At 45.1% G+C, this 17,556-nt stretch overlaps 1 protein-coding gene across 1 annotated transcript in view; it reads left to right on the top strand.

Moving 5' to 3' along the window:
• NPTXR (neuronal pentraxin receptor) overlaps positions 1 to 17,556 on the top strand; it is a 124,876-nt gene that overhangs the window by 101,169 nt on the left and 6,151 nt on the right. Inside the window, exons 3-4 of the mRNA XM_030210872.1 lie at positions 3,265 to 3,509; positions 7,396 to 7,575. Coding sequence (XP_030066732.1) covers positions 3,265 to 3,509; positions 7,396 to 7,575 — 425 coding nt within the window. The remainder of the gene's footprint in view (positions 1 to 3,264; positions 3,510 to 7,395; positions 7,576 to 17,556) is intronic.

The raw sequence follows: 17,556 nt of genomic DNA, 5'->3' as shown, positions 1-17,556 counted from the left end.
CATATTCAAAAGCATGGATTAATGAGACAAAGCCAACATGGATTTAGTGAAGGGAAATCTTGCCTCACCAATCTATTACATTTCTATGAAGGGGTGAACAAAAATGTGGATAAAGGTGAGCCAGTCGATATTGTGTATCTGGATTTTCAAAAGGTGTTTGGCAAAGTACCTCATGAAAGACTCCAGAAGGAATTGGAGAGTCATGGGATAGGAGGTAGTGTCCTATTGTGCATTAAAAACTGGTTAAAGGATAGAAAACGTAGAGTAGGGTTAAATGGTCAGTATTCTCAATGGAGAAGGGTAGATAGTGGAGTTCCCCAGGGGTCTGTTCTGGGACTTCTGCTTTTTAACATATTTATAAATGATCTAGAGATGGGAGTAACTAGTGAGGTAATTAAATTTGCTGATGACACAAAGTTATTCAAAGTTATTAAATCACAAGAGAATTGAGACAAATTACAAGAGGACCTGGAATCTGGGCATCTAAATGGTAGATGATGTTTAATGTGAGCAATGTTATAATGCCTTTATATTGCTCCATGGTGCAACCGCACCTTGAATATTGTGTACAATTCTGGTCACCGCATCTCAAAAAAGATATAGTGGAATTGGAAACGGTAAAGAGAAGGGTGACAAAAATGATAAAGGGGATGGGACGACTTCCCTATGAAGAAAGGCTAAGTGGCTAGGGCTCTTCAGCTTGGAGAAAAGATGGCTGAGAGGAGATATGATATAGGTTTATAAAATAATGAGTGGAGTGGAATGGGTAGACATGAATCACTTGTTTACTCTTTCCAAAAATACTAGGTCTAGGAGGCACACAATGAAGCTACAAAGTAGTAAATTTAAAATGAATCAGAGAAAATATTTCTTTACTCAACGTGTAATTAAACTCTGGAATTTGTTGCCAGAGAATGTAGTAAAAGCAGTTCACTTAGCGGGGTTTAAAAAAGGTTTAGATGGCTTCCTAAAGGAAAAGTCCCTAGACCATTATTAAAATGGACTTGGAGAAAAACCACTGCTTATTTCTAGAATAAGCAGCATAAAATGTTTTGTACTGTTTTCGGATCTTGCCAGGTACTTGTGACCTGGATTGGCCACTGTTGGAAACAGGATGCTGGGCTTGATGGATCTTCGGTCTGTCCCAGTATGGCAATACTTATGTACTTATGTACTAATAGTATCCTTCAAGGATACTCCACACCGAATTATACGTTCCTGGGCGACTGTCGGCTTCCATGCCCCCCTCCCATTCTAGCTTAAAAGCTGCTTTATCTCCTTTTTAAAAGTTAGAACCAGCAGCTTGGTTCCATTTCAGTTAAGGTGGAGCCCATCCTTTCGGAACAGTCTCCCCCTTTCCCAGAATGTTGCCCAGTTCCTAACAAATTTAAATCCCTCATCCCTGCACCATTGACTGAGCCACACATTGAGACTTTGGAGCTCTGCCTGCCTTTTGGGTTCTGTGCGTGTAACAGGGAGCATTTCTGAAAATGCTACCCTGGAGGATCTGGACTTCAGCTTTCTACCTAAGTCTAAATTTGGCTTCCAGAATCTCCCCTTCACATTTTCCTATGTCAATAGTAACCACATGTAGCAAGACAACTGGCTCCCGGCTATCTAAGATCATTTCTAGGTGACGCATGAGGTCCTCCACCTTCCCACCAGGCAGGCAAGTGACCAGGAGATCCTCACGTCCATCATCCACCCAGCTATCTACATGCCTAATGATCGAATCACTATCTACAGCTGCTGTTCTAACCCTTTCCGCCTTGGCAGAAGTTCTTGGACACATATCCTCGGTGTGAGAGGATAGTGCATCTCCTGGTGAGCGGCTTCTCTACGGGAGTACCTCCTACTTCACCAGGGTGCTGTTGTCCTTCTAGGAGACCCCTCCTCCAAGGCAGCACAGGGGCTGCCAGACTGCAGATGGAACTTCTCTACAATGTCCCTTTAGGTCTCCTCTATGTACCTCTCTGTCTCCCTCAGCTCCTCTAGCCTCAAAAGAACTCTTTGTGCTCTTTTCATTGGGCACACACATATAACCTCTCACCCACTGGAAGATAATCATAAATGTGACACTCAATTCAAAAAACTGGATAGCACCCTTCTCGCTGCTGGACTGCTATCTCCATCTTAGTATTTTTGAGTTTTTCAATACTTTAAAACTTGCTAAGGTACTAAAGATATAGCTTATTTGCTATATTTTATGATTTATTTAGTATTTTCTTCTTAGAAAGTAATGAAATGTAATTAAAATTCTGTAAGACAACTCGTCCCTTGTTATCCTAATTAGAATAACTGACTACAAATGTGGGGCTTTGTTAGGGGTGGGTGGGAGCTGGGAAGGGTGGGTGGAACTGAAAACTAAACTAGGCCCTGCTGTGCCTTCTAGAGGCTATCTGTTAATGTTGTAGGCTGTGGCAGAAAGTTCAAGTTTTAAAGTTATAGGGGAAAGGGTTTTATACTATGGAAACTAAGCTATGCTGCAAAACTAAAGTTAAATTTCTAAATTGGGGTTTCCTGTGACTATCAGTTCTGCTCTATACTGATGCTATTGTAAACTCTAGAATAGTCCCTTAACTGCTAGTCTATGAAACTGTGATAGAGACTTTAAATGCTAAACAAAGAAAACCCTAAACTCCTTAACCCATGAATGCCCAATGTTCCCATAATAAAATCCCATATGGGCAATAATGGGTTAAACTATCTTTGCTAAATAAGTAGAGTAACTTTAAAATAAAGACACTGAGATAACCTATTTAACTCTAAATCTACCTTTTACCAAGTTTAAAAGCAATTTCCTAGCAAATACTGTAACTGACCAATGAAGATTTGTCCTGCTCTGAAAGTCCTCACTTCAAGTATGAGTTTTATTAGATGATGATGCACAGCATGAAACCGGAACATAGCTATTGGGAGGGGTCCTGGAGAAGTGGAATCACCTGGTTCTTAAATGACCAGATTTTAGCCAGATAATAAGAGGGAAGCAGAGATGAAACCAACAGCTCTGTATTTAGTAGTGATATTCAGTTGCTAATGAATAACTTATTATCTGCTATAATTTAGTCCTGCTGAAAAGCATGCCTAAATTAAATGGATGGTCACCACCTATATTTAAACTGATAGTGCCATTGAATGTTATGTATAAAGGTAAGCTCCAGGTGCAGGGTTTAACTTTAAATGCTGGCTGTCCCTGATGAAAATCAGACCCGTAGTTTATAAGCTTTTGCAAATGAGTAACAAACTGGGTGTCTTCCATTGTAGGTGTTCCATCTTATACGCTTCCTGATGGATACAAGGTCACATTTCCTGTGCGCACAAACTATATGTATGCCCGGATGAAGAAGACCCTACCGCAGCTCTATGCTTTCACCATGTGCATGTGGCTGAAATCCAAGGCCTCATCTGGCGTCGGGACCCCTTTCTCATACTCAGTCACTGGTCAGCCTAATGAGATTGTGCTGCTGGAGTGGGGCCACAACCCCATGGAGCTTCTGATTAATGATAAGGTAAAGGAAGTAGGGTGGGACAGAGAGAACTTAATGGGGGGAGCGGGGAAGAGAGGAGGTTCCAGAGAGAGGCATCAGGTGATGGTTTCAGTTCCCAAGTGCATATAGTGAATTAATTTTTGCCCACTTAACAACTAAGATCAAAGATGTGTTGGATTGTTTACAATCTTGGGCAAGGTCTACCAAACTGAAAACGAACTCAGAAAAGACCAAGTTTTTGCTAATCACTCATCCTCAAAAACCAAATTTAACTGATAATTTTGCAATTGACAGAACTACCTACAAGTTAGAATCACAATTGAAAATACTGGGGGTAACCTTAGACAGTACTCTCTTTTGAACCTCATGTTTATATGTTGTCAACTAAGGTATTTCGTCTTCTCTGGAAACTCAAGACATATATGGTTGTATTTAAAACTGATGTATTTCATTTGCTTGTTCAGACACTCATGTTAGGTCTTAGGGGCTCTCATTTTTGAAAGAGAAAAATGTCCAAAAAACGTCATAAAGCAGTATTTGGATAAATTTCTTCTCAAAACATCCAAATCGTTATTTTTGAAACCTATTTTGCAGACGTTTATCTACACAATTCATCTGCAGTGCATCCAAATCACAAGGAGATGTGTTGGGAGTGGGATTAGAGTAGGCTTAGGGCATTCTTACACTTGGACATTTTATAGCCATAATGGAATAAAACAAAAACGTCTAGGGCTAAAACTTCAACATTTTAATCTAGACCTGTTTTTAGAACGAATAAGGTATAAGAAGGTGCACTGATGGTGCGCTTCTGAATGGCCCGTCAGGGATTGAGCTGACGTCTGAAGCAGCAGATGTCAGAAGTCAGACCTATTTAAACTTACCTCTCCCTACAGCATACGCTCTAGCGTTAATTCCTGTCAGCTGAGCCTGGTTCCCTCACTCAGTCTGTGCTTGTGGCACAGTGTGTACTCTTTGGAGTTTGCTTGCGCTTCTCATTGCTTGTGGTTTCTGTGTGTGCTGGTTGTTACCAGCATGTCCTTGATTGCTTCACTGCACTGCACCTGGCTCTGTCCTCTGCCTAGTTTCTCCCTGCCTGGCTCTGGTGTTGTTTTGTCCGTGGTAAGCTCATTCCTGTTTGTTTAAGTTTCCCTTTACTCAGTGTTAACCCTTTATGTGCAGAGCTTGGTATTTGCCTTCTGTAAGCCCTGCCTCTCTTAGGCAGCCTTTCTATCCGTGGTAAGCTCGTTCCTGCTTGTTTGCTTAAGTTTCCCTTTACTCAGTGTTAACCCTTTATGTGCAGTGCTAGGTATTTGTCTTCTGTGAGCGCTGCCTCCGTTAGGCAGCCGTTCTCTGGTGTCTGCCTTATCCCTTTCTGTGCTCTTGTGTGCCTGCTTCTTTCCTATCCTTATTTGAAAGCAGCCTTTTCCTTCAGCCTGTTTTTCCCTGTTTAGCCATTCCTGTGGAGCTTCGCTTTTGTAGAGTCCATGTCTATAGTGTCCCATTCTGTCCCCGGCTTTCCCTTTTTCCCTGTGGGCTTTGCCCTCCGCTACCTGAGTTTCTGTATAGCCTTTGTTTGTATTCTCTCCCTCTGGTTGTAGGCTGTATCTGCCAGTTTTGTCTGTCGCCCTTCCCTTAGTGTCACTGGCTAGTGCCGTATGCATTGCTTGAGCTCCAGTCTCTTCGGGGACCCCTCATTGCTCTTTTCCCTTCCCTAGTGTATGATTCAGTTCCAGTTCAGCCATGAGGCCCGTATGCTTGGACTCTGTACGAGTGGGCTCCAGATCGGCCTTGCAGCCCGCCTAAGTGGTCTATCTTATTTATTTGTTGCATTTGTACCCCACATTTTCCCACCTTTTCTGGTGGTGTTTGTTGATTGTCCTGAGTGTGCGGGGCTTTGTGACCCATGGTATTGCTTAGCGTCTGTTTGGTCTACCCTAGGCCTTGGCCAAGGTCCTTCCTAAGCCTCGGCCTAGGCTCAAGGGCTCATGATCAGATTAACAACTAAATAAGCAGATGATGGAGAGAATCAGGGATGGCCCCCCTTACTCCCCTAGTGGTCACTGACCCCCCCCCCCCCCACACCCCAAAGACATGAATAAAATAGTACTTATCAGCCTCTATGACAGTTTCAGATGATATAGCCACTTGTATTAGAGCAGAAAGCAGGCCCCTGAAGTAGTGTAGTGGTTGGTGCAGTGCACTGTAGAGAAGGGGACCCAGGCCCATATCCCACTCTACCTGTCATACATGTGGTGGAAAGTGTGAGCCCTCCAAAACTGACCAAAAACCTACTGTTCCCATATATACGTGACCCCTTCACCTATAAGGGCTATTGTAGTGGTGTACAGTTGGGGGCAGTAGGTTCTGGGTGGGTTTTGGAGGGCTCAGCAGACAAGATAAGGGGATAAAGGTGAGATGTGTACCTGGGAACTTTTATATGAAGTCCACAGTAGTGCCCCTAGGGTGCCCCACTGCTCTCTGAGATGTCTGGGTGGCCAGTTTACTAAAAGCACTGGCTCCTCCTACATCCCAATGGCTTGATTTTGTGAGTTTTGCACTTGGACTTTTTTTTTTCAAAAATGGACCAAAAAGATAAATGCACAGAGCACATAAACATCTTGCATGTAGCCATTTTGAAAAAAACAACACAAAACATAAGACATTTTGCAGTTTCGAAAATGGCCATATTTCCTATTTGGGACATTTAACGCAAAATGTCCAAAGCACAACATATATGTCATATCGAAAATGCACACCCCTTAGACTATTGTAACATCATTTATGTAGGATGCTCTGCAGTCATCCGTAGGCAACTACAAGTATTTCAAAATATAGCAGCTCAATTGATTTTTAGGGCATCCAGGTTCAAAAGTGCCAAACCGCTCTTGGTAAATCTTCACTGGCTTACCTGTTGAAACCCATTCAATTTTTAAGCTACGCATGTGGTCTGATTTTTCATCTCTTGCACAGTTTAGCTCCATCATACATGCTATCATTGATTTTATTGGGTAAAAATTATACATCTACTTTGAGATATTACTTGTGCCTACAATTCCCTTCACCCCAAGGAGTAAAATATAAATCTGATTTAGAGGCGTCTTTCACCTACCAAGCAACCAAATGGTGGAATAAGTTGCTGAAATATATTAGTCATCAATATGACTATGAACCTTTCCAGAAAGTCCTGAAAACCTGGTTGTTTCAGAAATTGGTATTGTCTGGGCAATAGTACATGACACCTTTCGTAAATGTTTACAGTTTTAACTAGCTTGCCATTTTGTTTCTGAGGTTTAAATTGTTTTAGGCCTTTTAATAATATTGTACTTTCTAGGAGTATGTCCTATTTCATATAACGTAAGCCACATTGATCCACTTATGGTTACTTGCAGCATAGAAGTATTGCCTGTAATGTAATTGCAAAGATTCAAAGGATGTGCTTATGTTCACCAAAAATTGCCTGAATGAAGTAATACATTTGTCCCATGATACACTTGAACACTAGTAATACACATGACTCATCCTAAACTTGAGAAAGGCATGGTGAAAGACCAGCATCAGTACAATCTGGGTTTTTCCCCTCCGCCCTCCTCCCGTCCTAAGCACAAAATGTTACAAATAATTCTCCAGCCCAAGCAAATGATGTGCAGCAGATTTAATCTAATTTTAGTGATCAAGAATCTGTTCCCAGAGCCTTCTGGGATCTGAACTCCTATTGTCGTAATAGGAAAGGCAGGGGCTACTGCCCCCAAAGTACTTTCAGGAAGCGAGTTACACACCCAGGACTTGAGCACTATTTCCTAAAAACCCACGAATGACTTGAACAAAGATAAAATGCAGAACTAGGTAGAGAATGATCCGTGTTCATCCAGACATCCTGTTTTCATGTGGCTGTTTGAATATAATTTAGATCACTCAGCTCCCACTGAGCTTGAAGGATGGGCAGTGGCATCACATCTGTGTCTCCTGGACCACACGCGATGGAATATGGGCGGCTTTCGAGGACGGTGAAAAGCGTGGCAGTAGTGAGAACCTCTCAGCATGGCACCCCATCAAATCAGGTGGTGTAATCATCCTGGGCCAGGAGCAGGTAAATACCAAAATATCTCACATCTAGAAACATTGAACAAGAAATCCCAAAGAATGAGTCCCAGAGAGCAGTCCTAGGAGTAACTCTCCTACAGAAAGAGGACTTATATCTATGCTTTACCACACACTATGAAAGCGCAATGCAGCTGTCAGAGGAGAGAACTGTAAAATTTGACATGCCATGTACTGTTCCCTATAAACTGAATGGGATTCCTCCACTTACAGTCCTGCCAGTGGGGGGAGCTGTTTAACCATCACATTTTCAATAGTAATAGTTCTGCAGGACGCCAGGGAACTTGACTGTTCCTGGTGATTGAAAACACAATATTGAAGCACCACTCCCTACTGGTGAAAATGCAGTTGGAGGACTCCCACTCAGTGGTGCCATGTTGGGCAGTTCTACAACCTAGGTGCTAACATATACAGGCTCATTCTCCCCAAATCTTTAAATGGTGCCCAAAGTTAGGCACACAATACGACGTACAGTCAGTGCTGGCCCAAGGCAAGATGCCACCTGAGACGGAGGCAAGATGCCACCCCCCCAGGCTGAGATGCCAGTCCCCCCAGGTCAAGATGCTGCCCCCCCCCCCCCCACGCTGACATGCCTCCCCTTCCAGAGCCGAGATGCTCCCCCCCTTCCTACCTCCAGCCCATTCATGGCATTTGCCTGTTTCATTACGTTCCAAAACCAGCAGCGATTCCCATATGCTGTCCTGCTTGCAGGCATCTGCCTCTTCCCCTTACTGCAGCTGCCTGAGCCTCTGACAAAACAGGAAGTTACATCGGAGAGGCAGCCGCTGTAAAAGGAAGAGGCGGGTGCTGGCAGAAGGCAGTGTATGGGAATTGCTGCTGCTGCCAGGTTTGGAAAGTGACAAAACAGGTAAACGCCGCAAACGGGGTGGAGGAAGGATGGGGGAGATGCCGCTCCTTAAAGAGTGGGGAGATGCCGCTCCCTGAAGAGTGCCGCCTGAGGCCCCCGCCTCAGGTGGCCTAATGGATGGGCCGCCCCTGTGTATAGTTATAGATCAGGGTCAGTTACGAACATAACATAATTAACAAATTGGCACTAAGTTGGTGATAAACACCAATAATCGACATTTACCATTGTGGGGGTAACAGACATATGCCCCTATTCTATAAATAGTGCACCTAACTTCTCTTGCGCACAAATGCAAAGGAGGTGTTAACGTGGGAGAGGCCTGAGCACATCAGGGGCATTCCAACGATTCTTGCATACACTTTATAGAATAATTGCATTTACGTGTCCAACTGCCATAATGAGGCACCACCATGGCATACATGGTCGTACCTAAAGTTTGGCATGTTACTGCAGGCTTACACTAGCATCCTATAACAAACTTGGCGTGGAACTCTGCTGTTAAAGAATACTGGCTAAGTGCCCAGTTTTTAGGTGCCTTAACAGCGACGTATATCGAACACCCCATTATGGGGTAGATTCAAAATATGACGCCAAGAAAACCATGTCCGCCTAAGCGTATTCTATAAGATGTAGGTGCAGTATACAGAACATGCTTAGTTGATATCCCAGTGCCTAAAACTACGCGCATCCATTTACACCAACGAAAACATGGCGTGAATCCCTGCATGTAGATTTTCATGGACTGGGCCATATTCTATAACAAAACACCTAAATTTGGGAATGCCCATAAAATGCCAATTTCCCTGCCCATGGCCACACCCCTTTTGAACTGCGCACTTTAGTATTTAGGCACAGTTCATTACAGTATATGCTTAGCGGGTTATGCATGTAAATTCAAATTTTTGCCAATTAGTGCTTATTATTGTTTAAGTGCTATTAGCAATGCTAATTTGCCTGTTATGCAAATTAAATTATGTGCATTGTTAAGGAATATGCTTAGATTTAGGCGCAAACGCTAGGCACGATATATAGAAATGTGTAGAATACTAGCATATGCTAGTGCAGCACCCCCTTGTGTGCATCCCTAAGCCTGGGCCTGACCTAACAGGAGTCTCCCTTGGTGCCTGGCGCCTCCACCAGGAAGAAAGGTGTTAGTGGGTGGGAATTCCCTCCTTTCCCTGCAGGGAACCCCCCCCCCCCCCCCCCCCAAATACCCCTGTGAACAAGGCTGGCAGAACTGAACTGATTAAACAGTTTATTTAACTGTTTACAACTTTTATAAGACATCTGCTTTATGAAAAGTATTTTGGTAAGCAACTCGTTAAGCATTCTTGATGCAAAGTATTTGATAAACAACCAATTAACTAACCTTTACACAGGTCAGTCTCTTTACCAATGTGACAGCTTCAAACATATCTCTCTGTTCCTTCATTTACATATTTTGAATAAAAATAGCAGTATTGCCTATGTCCCTCTGTTCCTTCACTGAGTCTATCCCCCTGTCCTGGACTCTGGACTGGTGGCTGCTGGACATCCAAGGATGATCTGAGTTAGCCTGGCCCAGTGGCGTAGCTACAGGTAGGCTTGGGTGGCCCGGGGCCCACCCATTTATGACTCAGGCCCACCCAACAGTAGCACATGTTTAGTGGTAACTGGTGGGAATCCCAAGCTCTGCCAGCTGAAGATTTCCCCCTGATGGTAACAAAAACACTACTCTCCACGACATGCTCAGTTTTCAGTGCATTCCTGCTGCCAAGGTGGAAAGAAGCGTTTTCCCACCAGCTGAGATTTGTTTTGGAGGGTGGGGGGGGGGGGGGAGAGAACACTTGGTGCCCACCCAAAATCTGTTGTCTGGCTATGCCCCTGGCCTTGCCTGCCCAGCCTTTGAGTGCCGATTGCAGTCCCAAGGGCTCGTTGCCTTGAGTGTGCTCCCAGGGATCTCCTTGCCCTGAGTGTGTTCTGCTGCTGGGTCCCCTTGTCTTCCTGGTAAGCTGGTCTTGTCTTCAGGAGGAGCCTCCAGGGGTCACTTCCCTGCCAGAAGGGGAGGGATGGTTCACAGAGAAAGTCCTGGTGCAGGCGCAGGCAGCCTATGAGTGCCATGGCTGCTGCCTGGGCAAAGATCAGAGGGAGATGATTTTAAGGCACAGGCGAAGGGGGGCAGGGGTCTGACAGGGGGGGTGTATATAACACACACCTGGAATAAATACGCCACAGGTAAACTGGCTAGTGCCACTGACTATGTGCTCTGGCTGCTGGGCACAATCCAGTTAGTGCTGGGGTGATTTGGGGCAGAGTCAGGACAGAGCCAAAACTTACCAGGTTGCAGCATATTCCAGTCTGCTAACCAGGTAAGTGCTCTAGCATAAGTAGGGCAGGGCAGTGGGGGTGGCCCACCTCAGGTGCCGGCATTGAGGGGGGTGCTTGGAGTAGTTGCGAAGATGTTGGCTCTGCCGGTCCCCTGCCCTGGAACAGAAAGTTGATTTCAGAGAGGGCAGGGAACCGACCGAGCTGACAGCCATGTGCCTGCTCCGTGCACCCCCTTGCTTGGAGGAGAAGGGTGTACGCTGCCCTGGGGGGTGCACTGTCTGCCCAGAGGGGGGTGCGTACACTCCCCCCCCCCCCCTTCGGGTGTCATATAAGGTAGGTACACTGCTGGGAAAGTGCCTGGATAAAGTTATTGCAGCCTGAAACTGGCACCAGTCTGAATATCACCTGGCATCCAGGTTATTCCAGCAGCCAACTATGATCCAAATTGTGCCCAGCATTGAATATCAGGGTCATATTCGGTCCATGGAGGTCAGTGCCTTTAGTTTCACTGACTACCACGGGCTCAGTATTGGAAAGGAAAAGCTTCTTAGAAATCCCTAACAAAATCAAGCAATATAAAAATAGAACAATATTCTTTATAAAAATAGGCCGTGCACTTGATGTAAAAGGGAAGCCATGGGCTGCAAAACATTTGTAAAGAAACATTTAGGGGGCAAGTGTATGCATGCAGAAAATCTTCTGGTCTGATAATATTTTTTGGTCTTGTTGCTAACAATATGGTGCTTATTTTAGAAGCACTGTTTGGGTTTTAGACATGCGTATATCTGCATTTAGTAGTTTATATTGCATAAACATCTAAATCCTAATATTACAGGGCCCAGATATACACATCTAAAATTCATGGCAAGGGGGCATGGTATGGGCATTCGTTGGGTGGGGCTAGGATTAGGGTAAATCAGGGCATAGCCAGCATTAGATTTTTAGGGGTGGACTTGGGGGAGGGGAGTGCATTTTCTCCCCCTCTCCCCCCCCCCCCCCCCCCCCCCACCGCATTCCTTACCTTTGGTGGTGAAGATGTTCAATGCCTGCCAGCCGATGAGATCCGTTGTTAGAACTGCCCCAGTAGGGAAGAAGTTGGCTGCCTCCCTTACTGCCTCCGACATCAGCACTCCTTGTGTTTGCTTATTTCATGCATAAACCAAGCATGCTTGAGGAGTGGCAATATTGGCAACAGGAAGGAGGCCGTCAACTTCTTCCAACTGAATACAGCACTGAGACAGTTCTGGCAGTGGATATCAGCTGGCAAGGATTGTGCATCCTCACCAGCCAGTCAAAGGCTTCTCCAGTTGTGGAGGGATACTGAGCCAAAAATGCCCCCATTTCAGAAGGGGAAGACTTGTCTATGTCCAGACAAGTCAATGTGAGAACATAACAATTGCCATACTTGGTCAGACCAAAGGTCCATCTAGTCCAGTATCCTGCTTCCAACAATAGCCAATTCAGATCACAAGTACCTGGCAGAATCCCAGATCAGGATTTACAGCTACTACCAGGATATGTAGGTTTCAGAAGAGTGCTCATACTGACCTGCACTCTACTAGAGAGATAATGGAAGGTCACCCCTTAATCCTGCAGTGGTTGATGTCCCACCCTCACCCCCAGAAACAAAACTAGAAAGGCCTACTGGATTCTGTTACAGCTTCAGGAAAAATAAACATTTTTTTAAAACGCTGTCACCAGCTAAATTAGCCCCAGATATTCAGTGCCGAGCAATGTGCAGGCACCGGCACTGAATATCCGAGGCTAATTGCATAGCTGCTGGCAGCCAGAGTTTATGCGGGTCCCGACCAATATTCAGCCAGGGCCTGCATTAAAAAAAGTGCCCTGTGCTCCTCCCAATTCCTCCCCCCATCTCGCACCCCCCTAACGTACAAGGATAGCCCCCCACAATGGTTGACATCCCCTCCTGGCCCTCTCTCCACTTAGGATACCCCCCCCCCCCCCCCAAGTCCCTGTTGGTCTAGTAGGGCAATGGGGACAGGAGTGAAGCCCATTCTCTGCTGCCTCTAGAAGCTGCGATCCAAAATGGTTGCTGCAACCTGTAGCAGAAGGCTCATGATACTTTGGTAGTAGCCTCTTCTGCCAACTTAAATCATTTTGAATATAGGGTGGTATGTTTCTAAAATAGCTAACATAAATGAAGCTAGAATATGGTAGACTTAAAACAAATAGGCAAAAGTTTTTCTTTACTCAGCGTGTAGTTGGACTCAAACTCGTTGCCGGAGAATGTAGTGACAGCAGCTGGCCTTATGGAGTTTAAGGGGGATTTGGACAGATTCCTGAAGGAAAAGTCCATTGAACATTATTAGATTTTTTGGGGGGAGGGGGTTTGCTGAGTTCTTGAAGCCTGGATTAGCCGCTGTCAGAGACAGGATGCTGGGCTTGATGGACCCTTGGTCTTTTCCCAGTATGGCGGTGCTTATGTCACTATTTCATAACATAAATGTGTATGTGCTGGCATTTATGTTTCTAAAACAGATGCTTCTGCCACACATAACTGACGTATATATGACCATTCATGGGGGCAGATCCTGTCCTAAAATCTGCCTCCACGTGTCGCATAAACATTATGTTGCGGGGACACTTTGCAGCACTAGGGTCAGGGAGGCTTGTAAACGTTTGAGGGAAAGATGGATTACATTACACTCAGTCTTATATTCAGCAATGTCCTCCACAGATCCATGCAGATCACAAAAAAGCACATACAGCTGGGAATTTACAAAAAAACTAAATCACACAATGAACCTTATATCATCATCCCACATATTTCTTAAACAAAATAGCTTTACGGTGCTTATGAAGCAACAAATAATTTGTTAAATAACAAACAAACAAGGGAAGAGAATTCCATAAGGAAGAGAGAAGATGAAAACTGTCTTACATGCTTTACCAGCTTAATTGAAGGAAATAATAAAGAAACCTGTCCTCTCAATAAGTGTCTGCTTTACAAAGGAAACAGCATGTGTGAGTCCTGGCAGATCCTGGAAGAAACCTTGTTCCAGTCTGGGCAGAAGATTCACCTTTAGCAGAAAAGAATCCTAAGCACAAAGGAAAAACAATAATGGAGTAAGCGATTGCCCATTTATTCTCAGTGATTTGGGCAGGCGGGAGAGCCTCCTGCCTGGTTAAATCACTTGTGCTTGCCTATCCACTGACATCCAGCGGCACTTAACCAGACAGTGCCGCTGAATATCAGCACTAACTAGCATTGTACTGTCCAGCTAGTGCAGAGGCAGAGCATGAGCAAAAAGGCATTCCTAACTTTATCCGCAGAGCTAACCAGACACCGGTCTGAATATTAGCCGGTGCCAGTTAACTGCCACATCCCCTCCCTCCTCCCAAAGAGAACAAGCCCCTGACCAGGTCCACCTCCTATAAGCCCCCTCCCAGGCCTACTTTTTCTAGCCTGGGTGGTCTAGAGGATCATAAGGGCTGGAGTGATGCACACTTGCTCCTGTCCTTTGAGGCTTCGGCCTCAAAATGGCCACTGTGAACTCTAGTGGCAGTCTCATGGTTTTTGAGTCCAGAGCTGCAGTGGGAAGGAGTGAGTGGATATTGCTGCTGCTCTTAGGACCTCCTTAACCACCAGGGATAGAAAAAGTGCCTAAAGAAGAGGCCTATAAGGGATGGGGAAAGTGTGGAGGCCTGGTGAGGGGCTTGTCTTCGGGGTTGGAGGGAGGGTGGACTTGAAGGGGCACCTGCTTCCCATTATGTGGGTCCTGGCTGAATATCAGCCCCAATTTGTATAAGATTCAGCGGCCAGCATGGTCCCAGATATTCAATGGCAGTCTTATCTATATTGTAAGCTCTTTGAGCAGGGACTGTCTTTTTATGTATGGTGTACAGCGCTGCGTATGCCTTGTAGCGCTATAGAAATGATAAATAGTAGTAGTAGTAGTGCCTGGATATGGCCTGACATTGAATATCTGGGAATAATTCTGCCAGAGCGGTCAGTGAATATTGATCAATGAATGGGCTTCAGTGGCAAGGTTTAAAAACTGCAGTTCCGCATGCATACTCAGGCATACTGTGTGGAAAGATGGCAGCTCAGTACATAAGTAATGCCACACTGGGAAAAGACCAAGGGTCCATCGAGCCCAGCATCCTGTCCACGACAGTGGCCAATCCAGGCCAAGGGCACCTGGCAAGCTTCCCAAACGTACAAACATTCTATACGTTATTCCTAGAATTATGGATTTTTCCCAAGTCCATTTAGTAGCGGTTTATGGACTTGTCCTTTAGGAAACCGTCCAACCCCTTTTTAAACTCTGCCAAGCTAACCGCCTCCACCAAGTTCTCTGGCAACGAATTCCAGAGTTTAATTACGCGTTGGGTGAAGAAAATTTTTCTCTGATTTGTTTTAAATTTACTACACTGTAGTTTCATCGCATGCCCCCTAGTCCTAGTATTTTTGGAAAGCGTGAACAGACGCTTCACATCCACCTGTTCCACTCCACTCATTATTTTATATACCTCTATCATGTCTCCCCTCGGCCGTCTCTTCTCCAAGCTGAAAAGCCCTAGCCTCCTTAGTCTTTCTTCATAGGAAGTCGTCCCATCCCCGCTATAATTTTAGTCACCCTTCACTGCACCTTTTCCAATTCCACTGTTCCTCATGCTGGTAGTCGGTCACTCTGTCAGGGTTGCAGGGCCTTGGAAGGATGCAGAGAGAAAAAGGGGAGATACTGGAATGATGGGGAGAGAGAGGGGACACACTGAATGAAAACGGGTAGAGAGAGAGACACTGGATGGAAGGATTGGGAGAAAGGGGAGATGTTGGGTGGAAGGGAAGGGAGAGAAAGAGGGAAGATGCTGGGTGGAAGGGTAGTTAGAGAAACAGATGCAATGCTGGAAGAAGAATGTAGGGAGAAAGAGAGTGAGACATTGGAAGGAAGGGTAGGACGAGAAAAAGGGTAGATGTTGGATGGAAAGAGGGAGAGGATAGAGTTAGTAAAAAAACTGGAGAATAGGAGGAAGGGACATAGGGAAGAACAAGGGTGAGGAAAAGATAAAAAGCTATACGTAGATAAAGTATAAAGAGGGAAATTAAAGACTGGATAGTAAGAATGAATTAAATCTGGACAGAGAGGCAGAAAAATAAATTGAAGAAAAGGAGAAAGAAAAATGACAAATGGACAGGAAACCCTGGCAAGAGAATTAACAGAAGACGAAGGAAAGCAAAAACAAGAGAACAGGACCAAAACAATTGAAAAAAGTAAATGGCCAGACAACAAAGGTAGAGAAAATCATTTATTTTTAATTTAGGATAAAGTAATGGGGTAGCTGTGTTAATAAAGGTTAAATACAATTAAAACACATAATCCTATATAATAAAACGCACCTCCAATGTTCTGAAGCCGAGAAAGTGAAGCCTTCAAGCCTTGAAGCATTCCTGCAACGTTCCGGAACTACGTGTCGTCAATTGAGGAGATGGAGCCTTACAGAGTGCACGAATGCTTCAAGGCTTGAAGGCTTCACTTTCTCGGCTTCAGAACGTTGGAGGTGCATTTTATTATATAGGATGTGCTCGGTGCTTTTCTGTAGCACATGGGGGAATTTAATATATGCTGATTAAAGTGGAAGAGTGGCTGGAGGGGGGCGAGGAGATTCGCTGGGTGGCTGGAGGGGGGCAGGGGACACAGGAGAATCGCTGGGTGGCTGGAGGGAGGCAAGGGAAAAGTAGAATCACTGGGTGGCTGGAGGGGGAGCAGGGGAGAGAGGAGAATCACTGGGTGGTTGGAGGGGGGGACAGAGGAGACACACTCGCACCCAGCAGTCTCACTCTGTCACACACACACACACATTCACTCTCTCTCTCTCACACACAGTCAGTCTCACACATACTCTCTCAAACACACACTCTCCATGGAAAACCTTGCTAGCGCCCGTTTCATTTGTGTCAGAAACGGGCCTGTTTTACTAGTAGAAAATAAGGTGATACCTTTATATTGGGCTAATTTTAATACATTTTTGACTAGCCTTCGTAGACCAACTCTTCTTTCCTCAAGTCAGGAGAGGATAATGGGGAAGGAGGTTTTGGCCTCTGAAAGCTAATTGAAAAAGGTATTTTATTTTCCTTTTTCAAGTGCCTGAACTGAGCATATGCGGAAGAGCCAACATTGGCGGCTGAAGCACACTGCCAACTGCTGCACTGATCAAACAGCATGATAAGGGGCTTATGCAGTGGACTCTTGGGTATCTCCGCCAACGATTCAACCTGTGCAAAACTTTTGGAGTGGGCTTAAGCTCAAATTGGGGGGGCTGAGGCCCCCTTGCACTTATACCCCTGGGGGGAATAGATGCTGGATAGGGGGTGTAATAGAGTGAAATGAAACATTCCCTCTTACCCATCCCTGCTGTCACTGGTGTAAATAAAATATTTTCTGGAACGGCTGTAGAATTGAGGAGTGCCAGGGGTGGACCCATGAGGTACAATGCGTGGGGCCAAGGCAGAGGAGGTGGGGCAAGGGGCATGTACTAAAATCTCCCTCTCATAAATTGGGACCTCTTGGCAGCTCTGTAGCAATGCCATTTTCCTTGAAGTAAATTCCTGTATCACTACACTTTATCACTTCCCACTCAACCAGTTTGTAGCCCAGTCAGGTCACTTTACATTTCAGCAAAAGTTCACAGTTATAAGTATTCATGTCAGAAACCTTGCTGAAATCTACATACACCGCTCTCCCCTGATCCACTTCTCTGGTCACCCAGTCAAAGAAATTAATCAGATTTGTCTGAGGAGACCTGGCTCTAGTAAAGCTATGCTGCCTCAGG

Source organism: Microcaecilia unicolor, chromosome 1 (assembly GCF_901765095.1).
Source record: "Microcaecilia unicolor chromosome 1, aMicUni1.1, whole genome shotgun sequence".
Classification (NCBI taxonomy): domain Eukaryota; kingdom Metazoa; phylum Chordata; class Amphibia; order Gymnophiona; family Siphonopidae; genus Microcaecilia; species Microcaecilia unicolor.
This window is presented reverse-complemented; position numbering and strand designations above follow the sequence as displayed.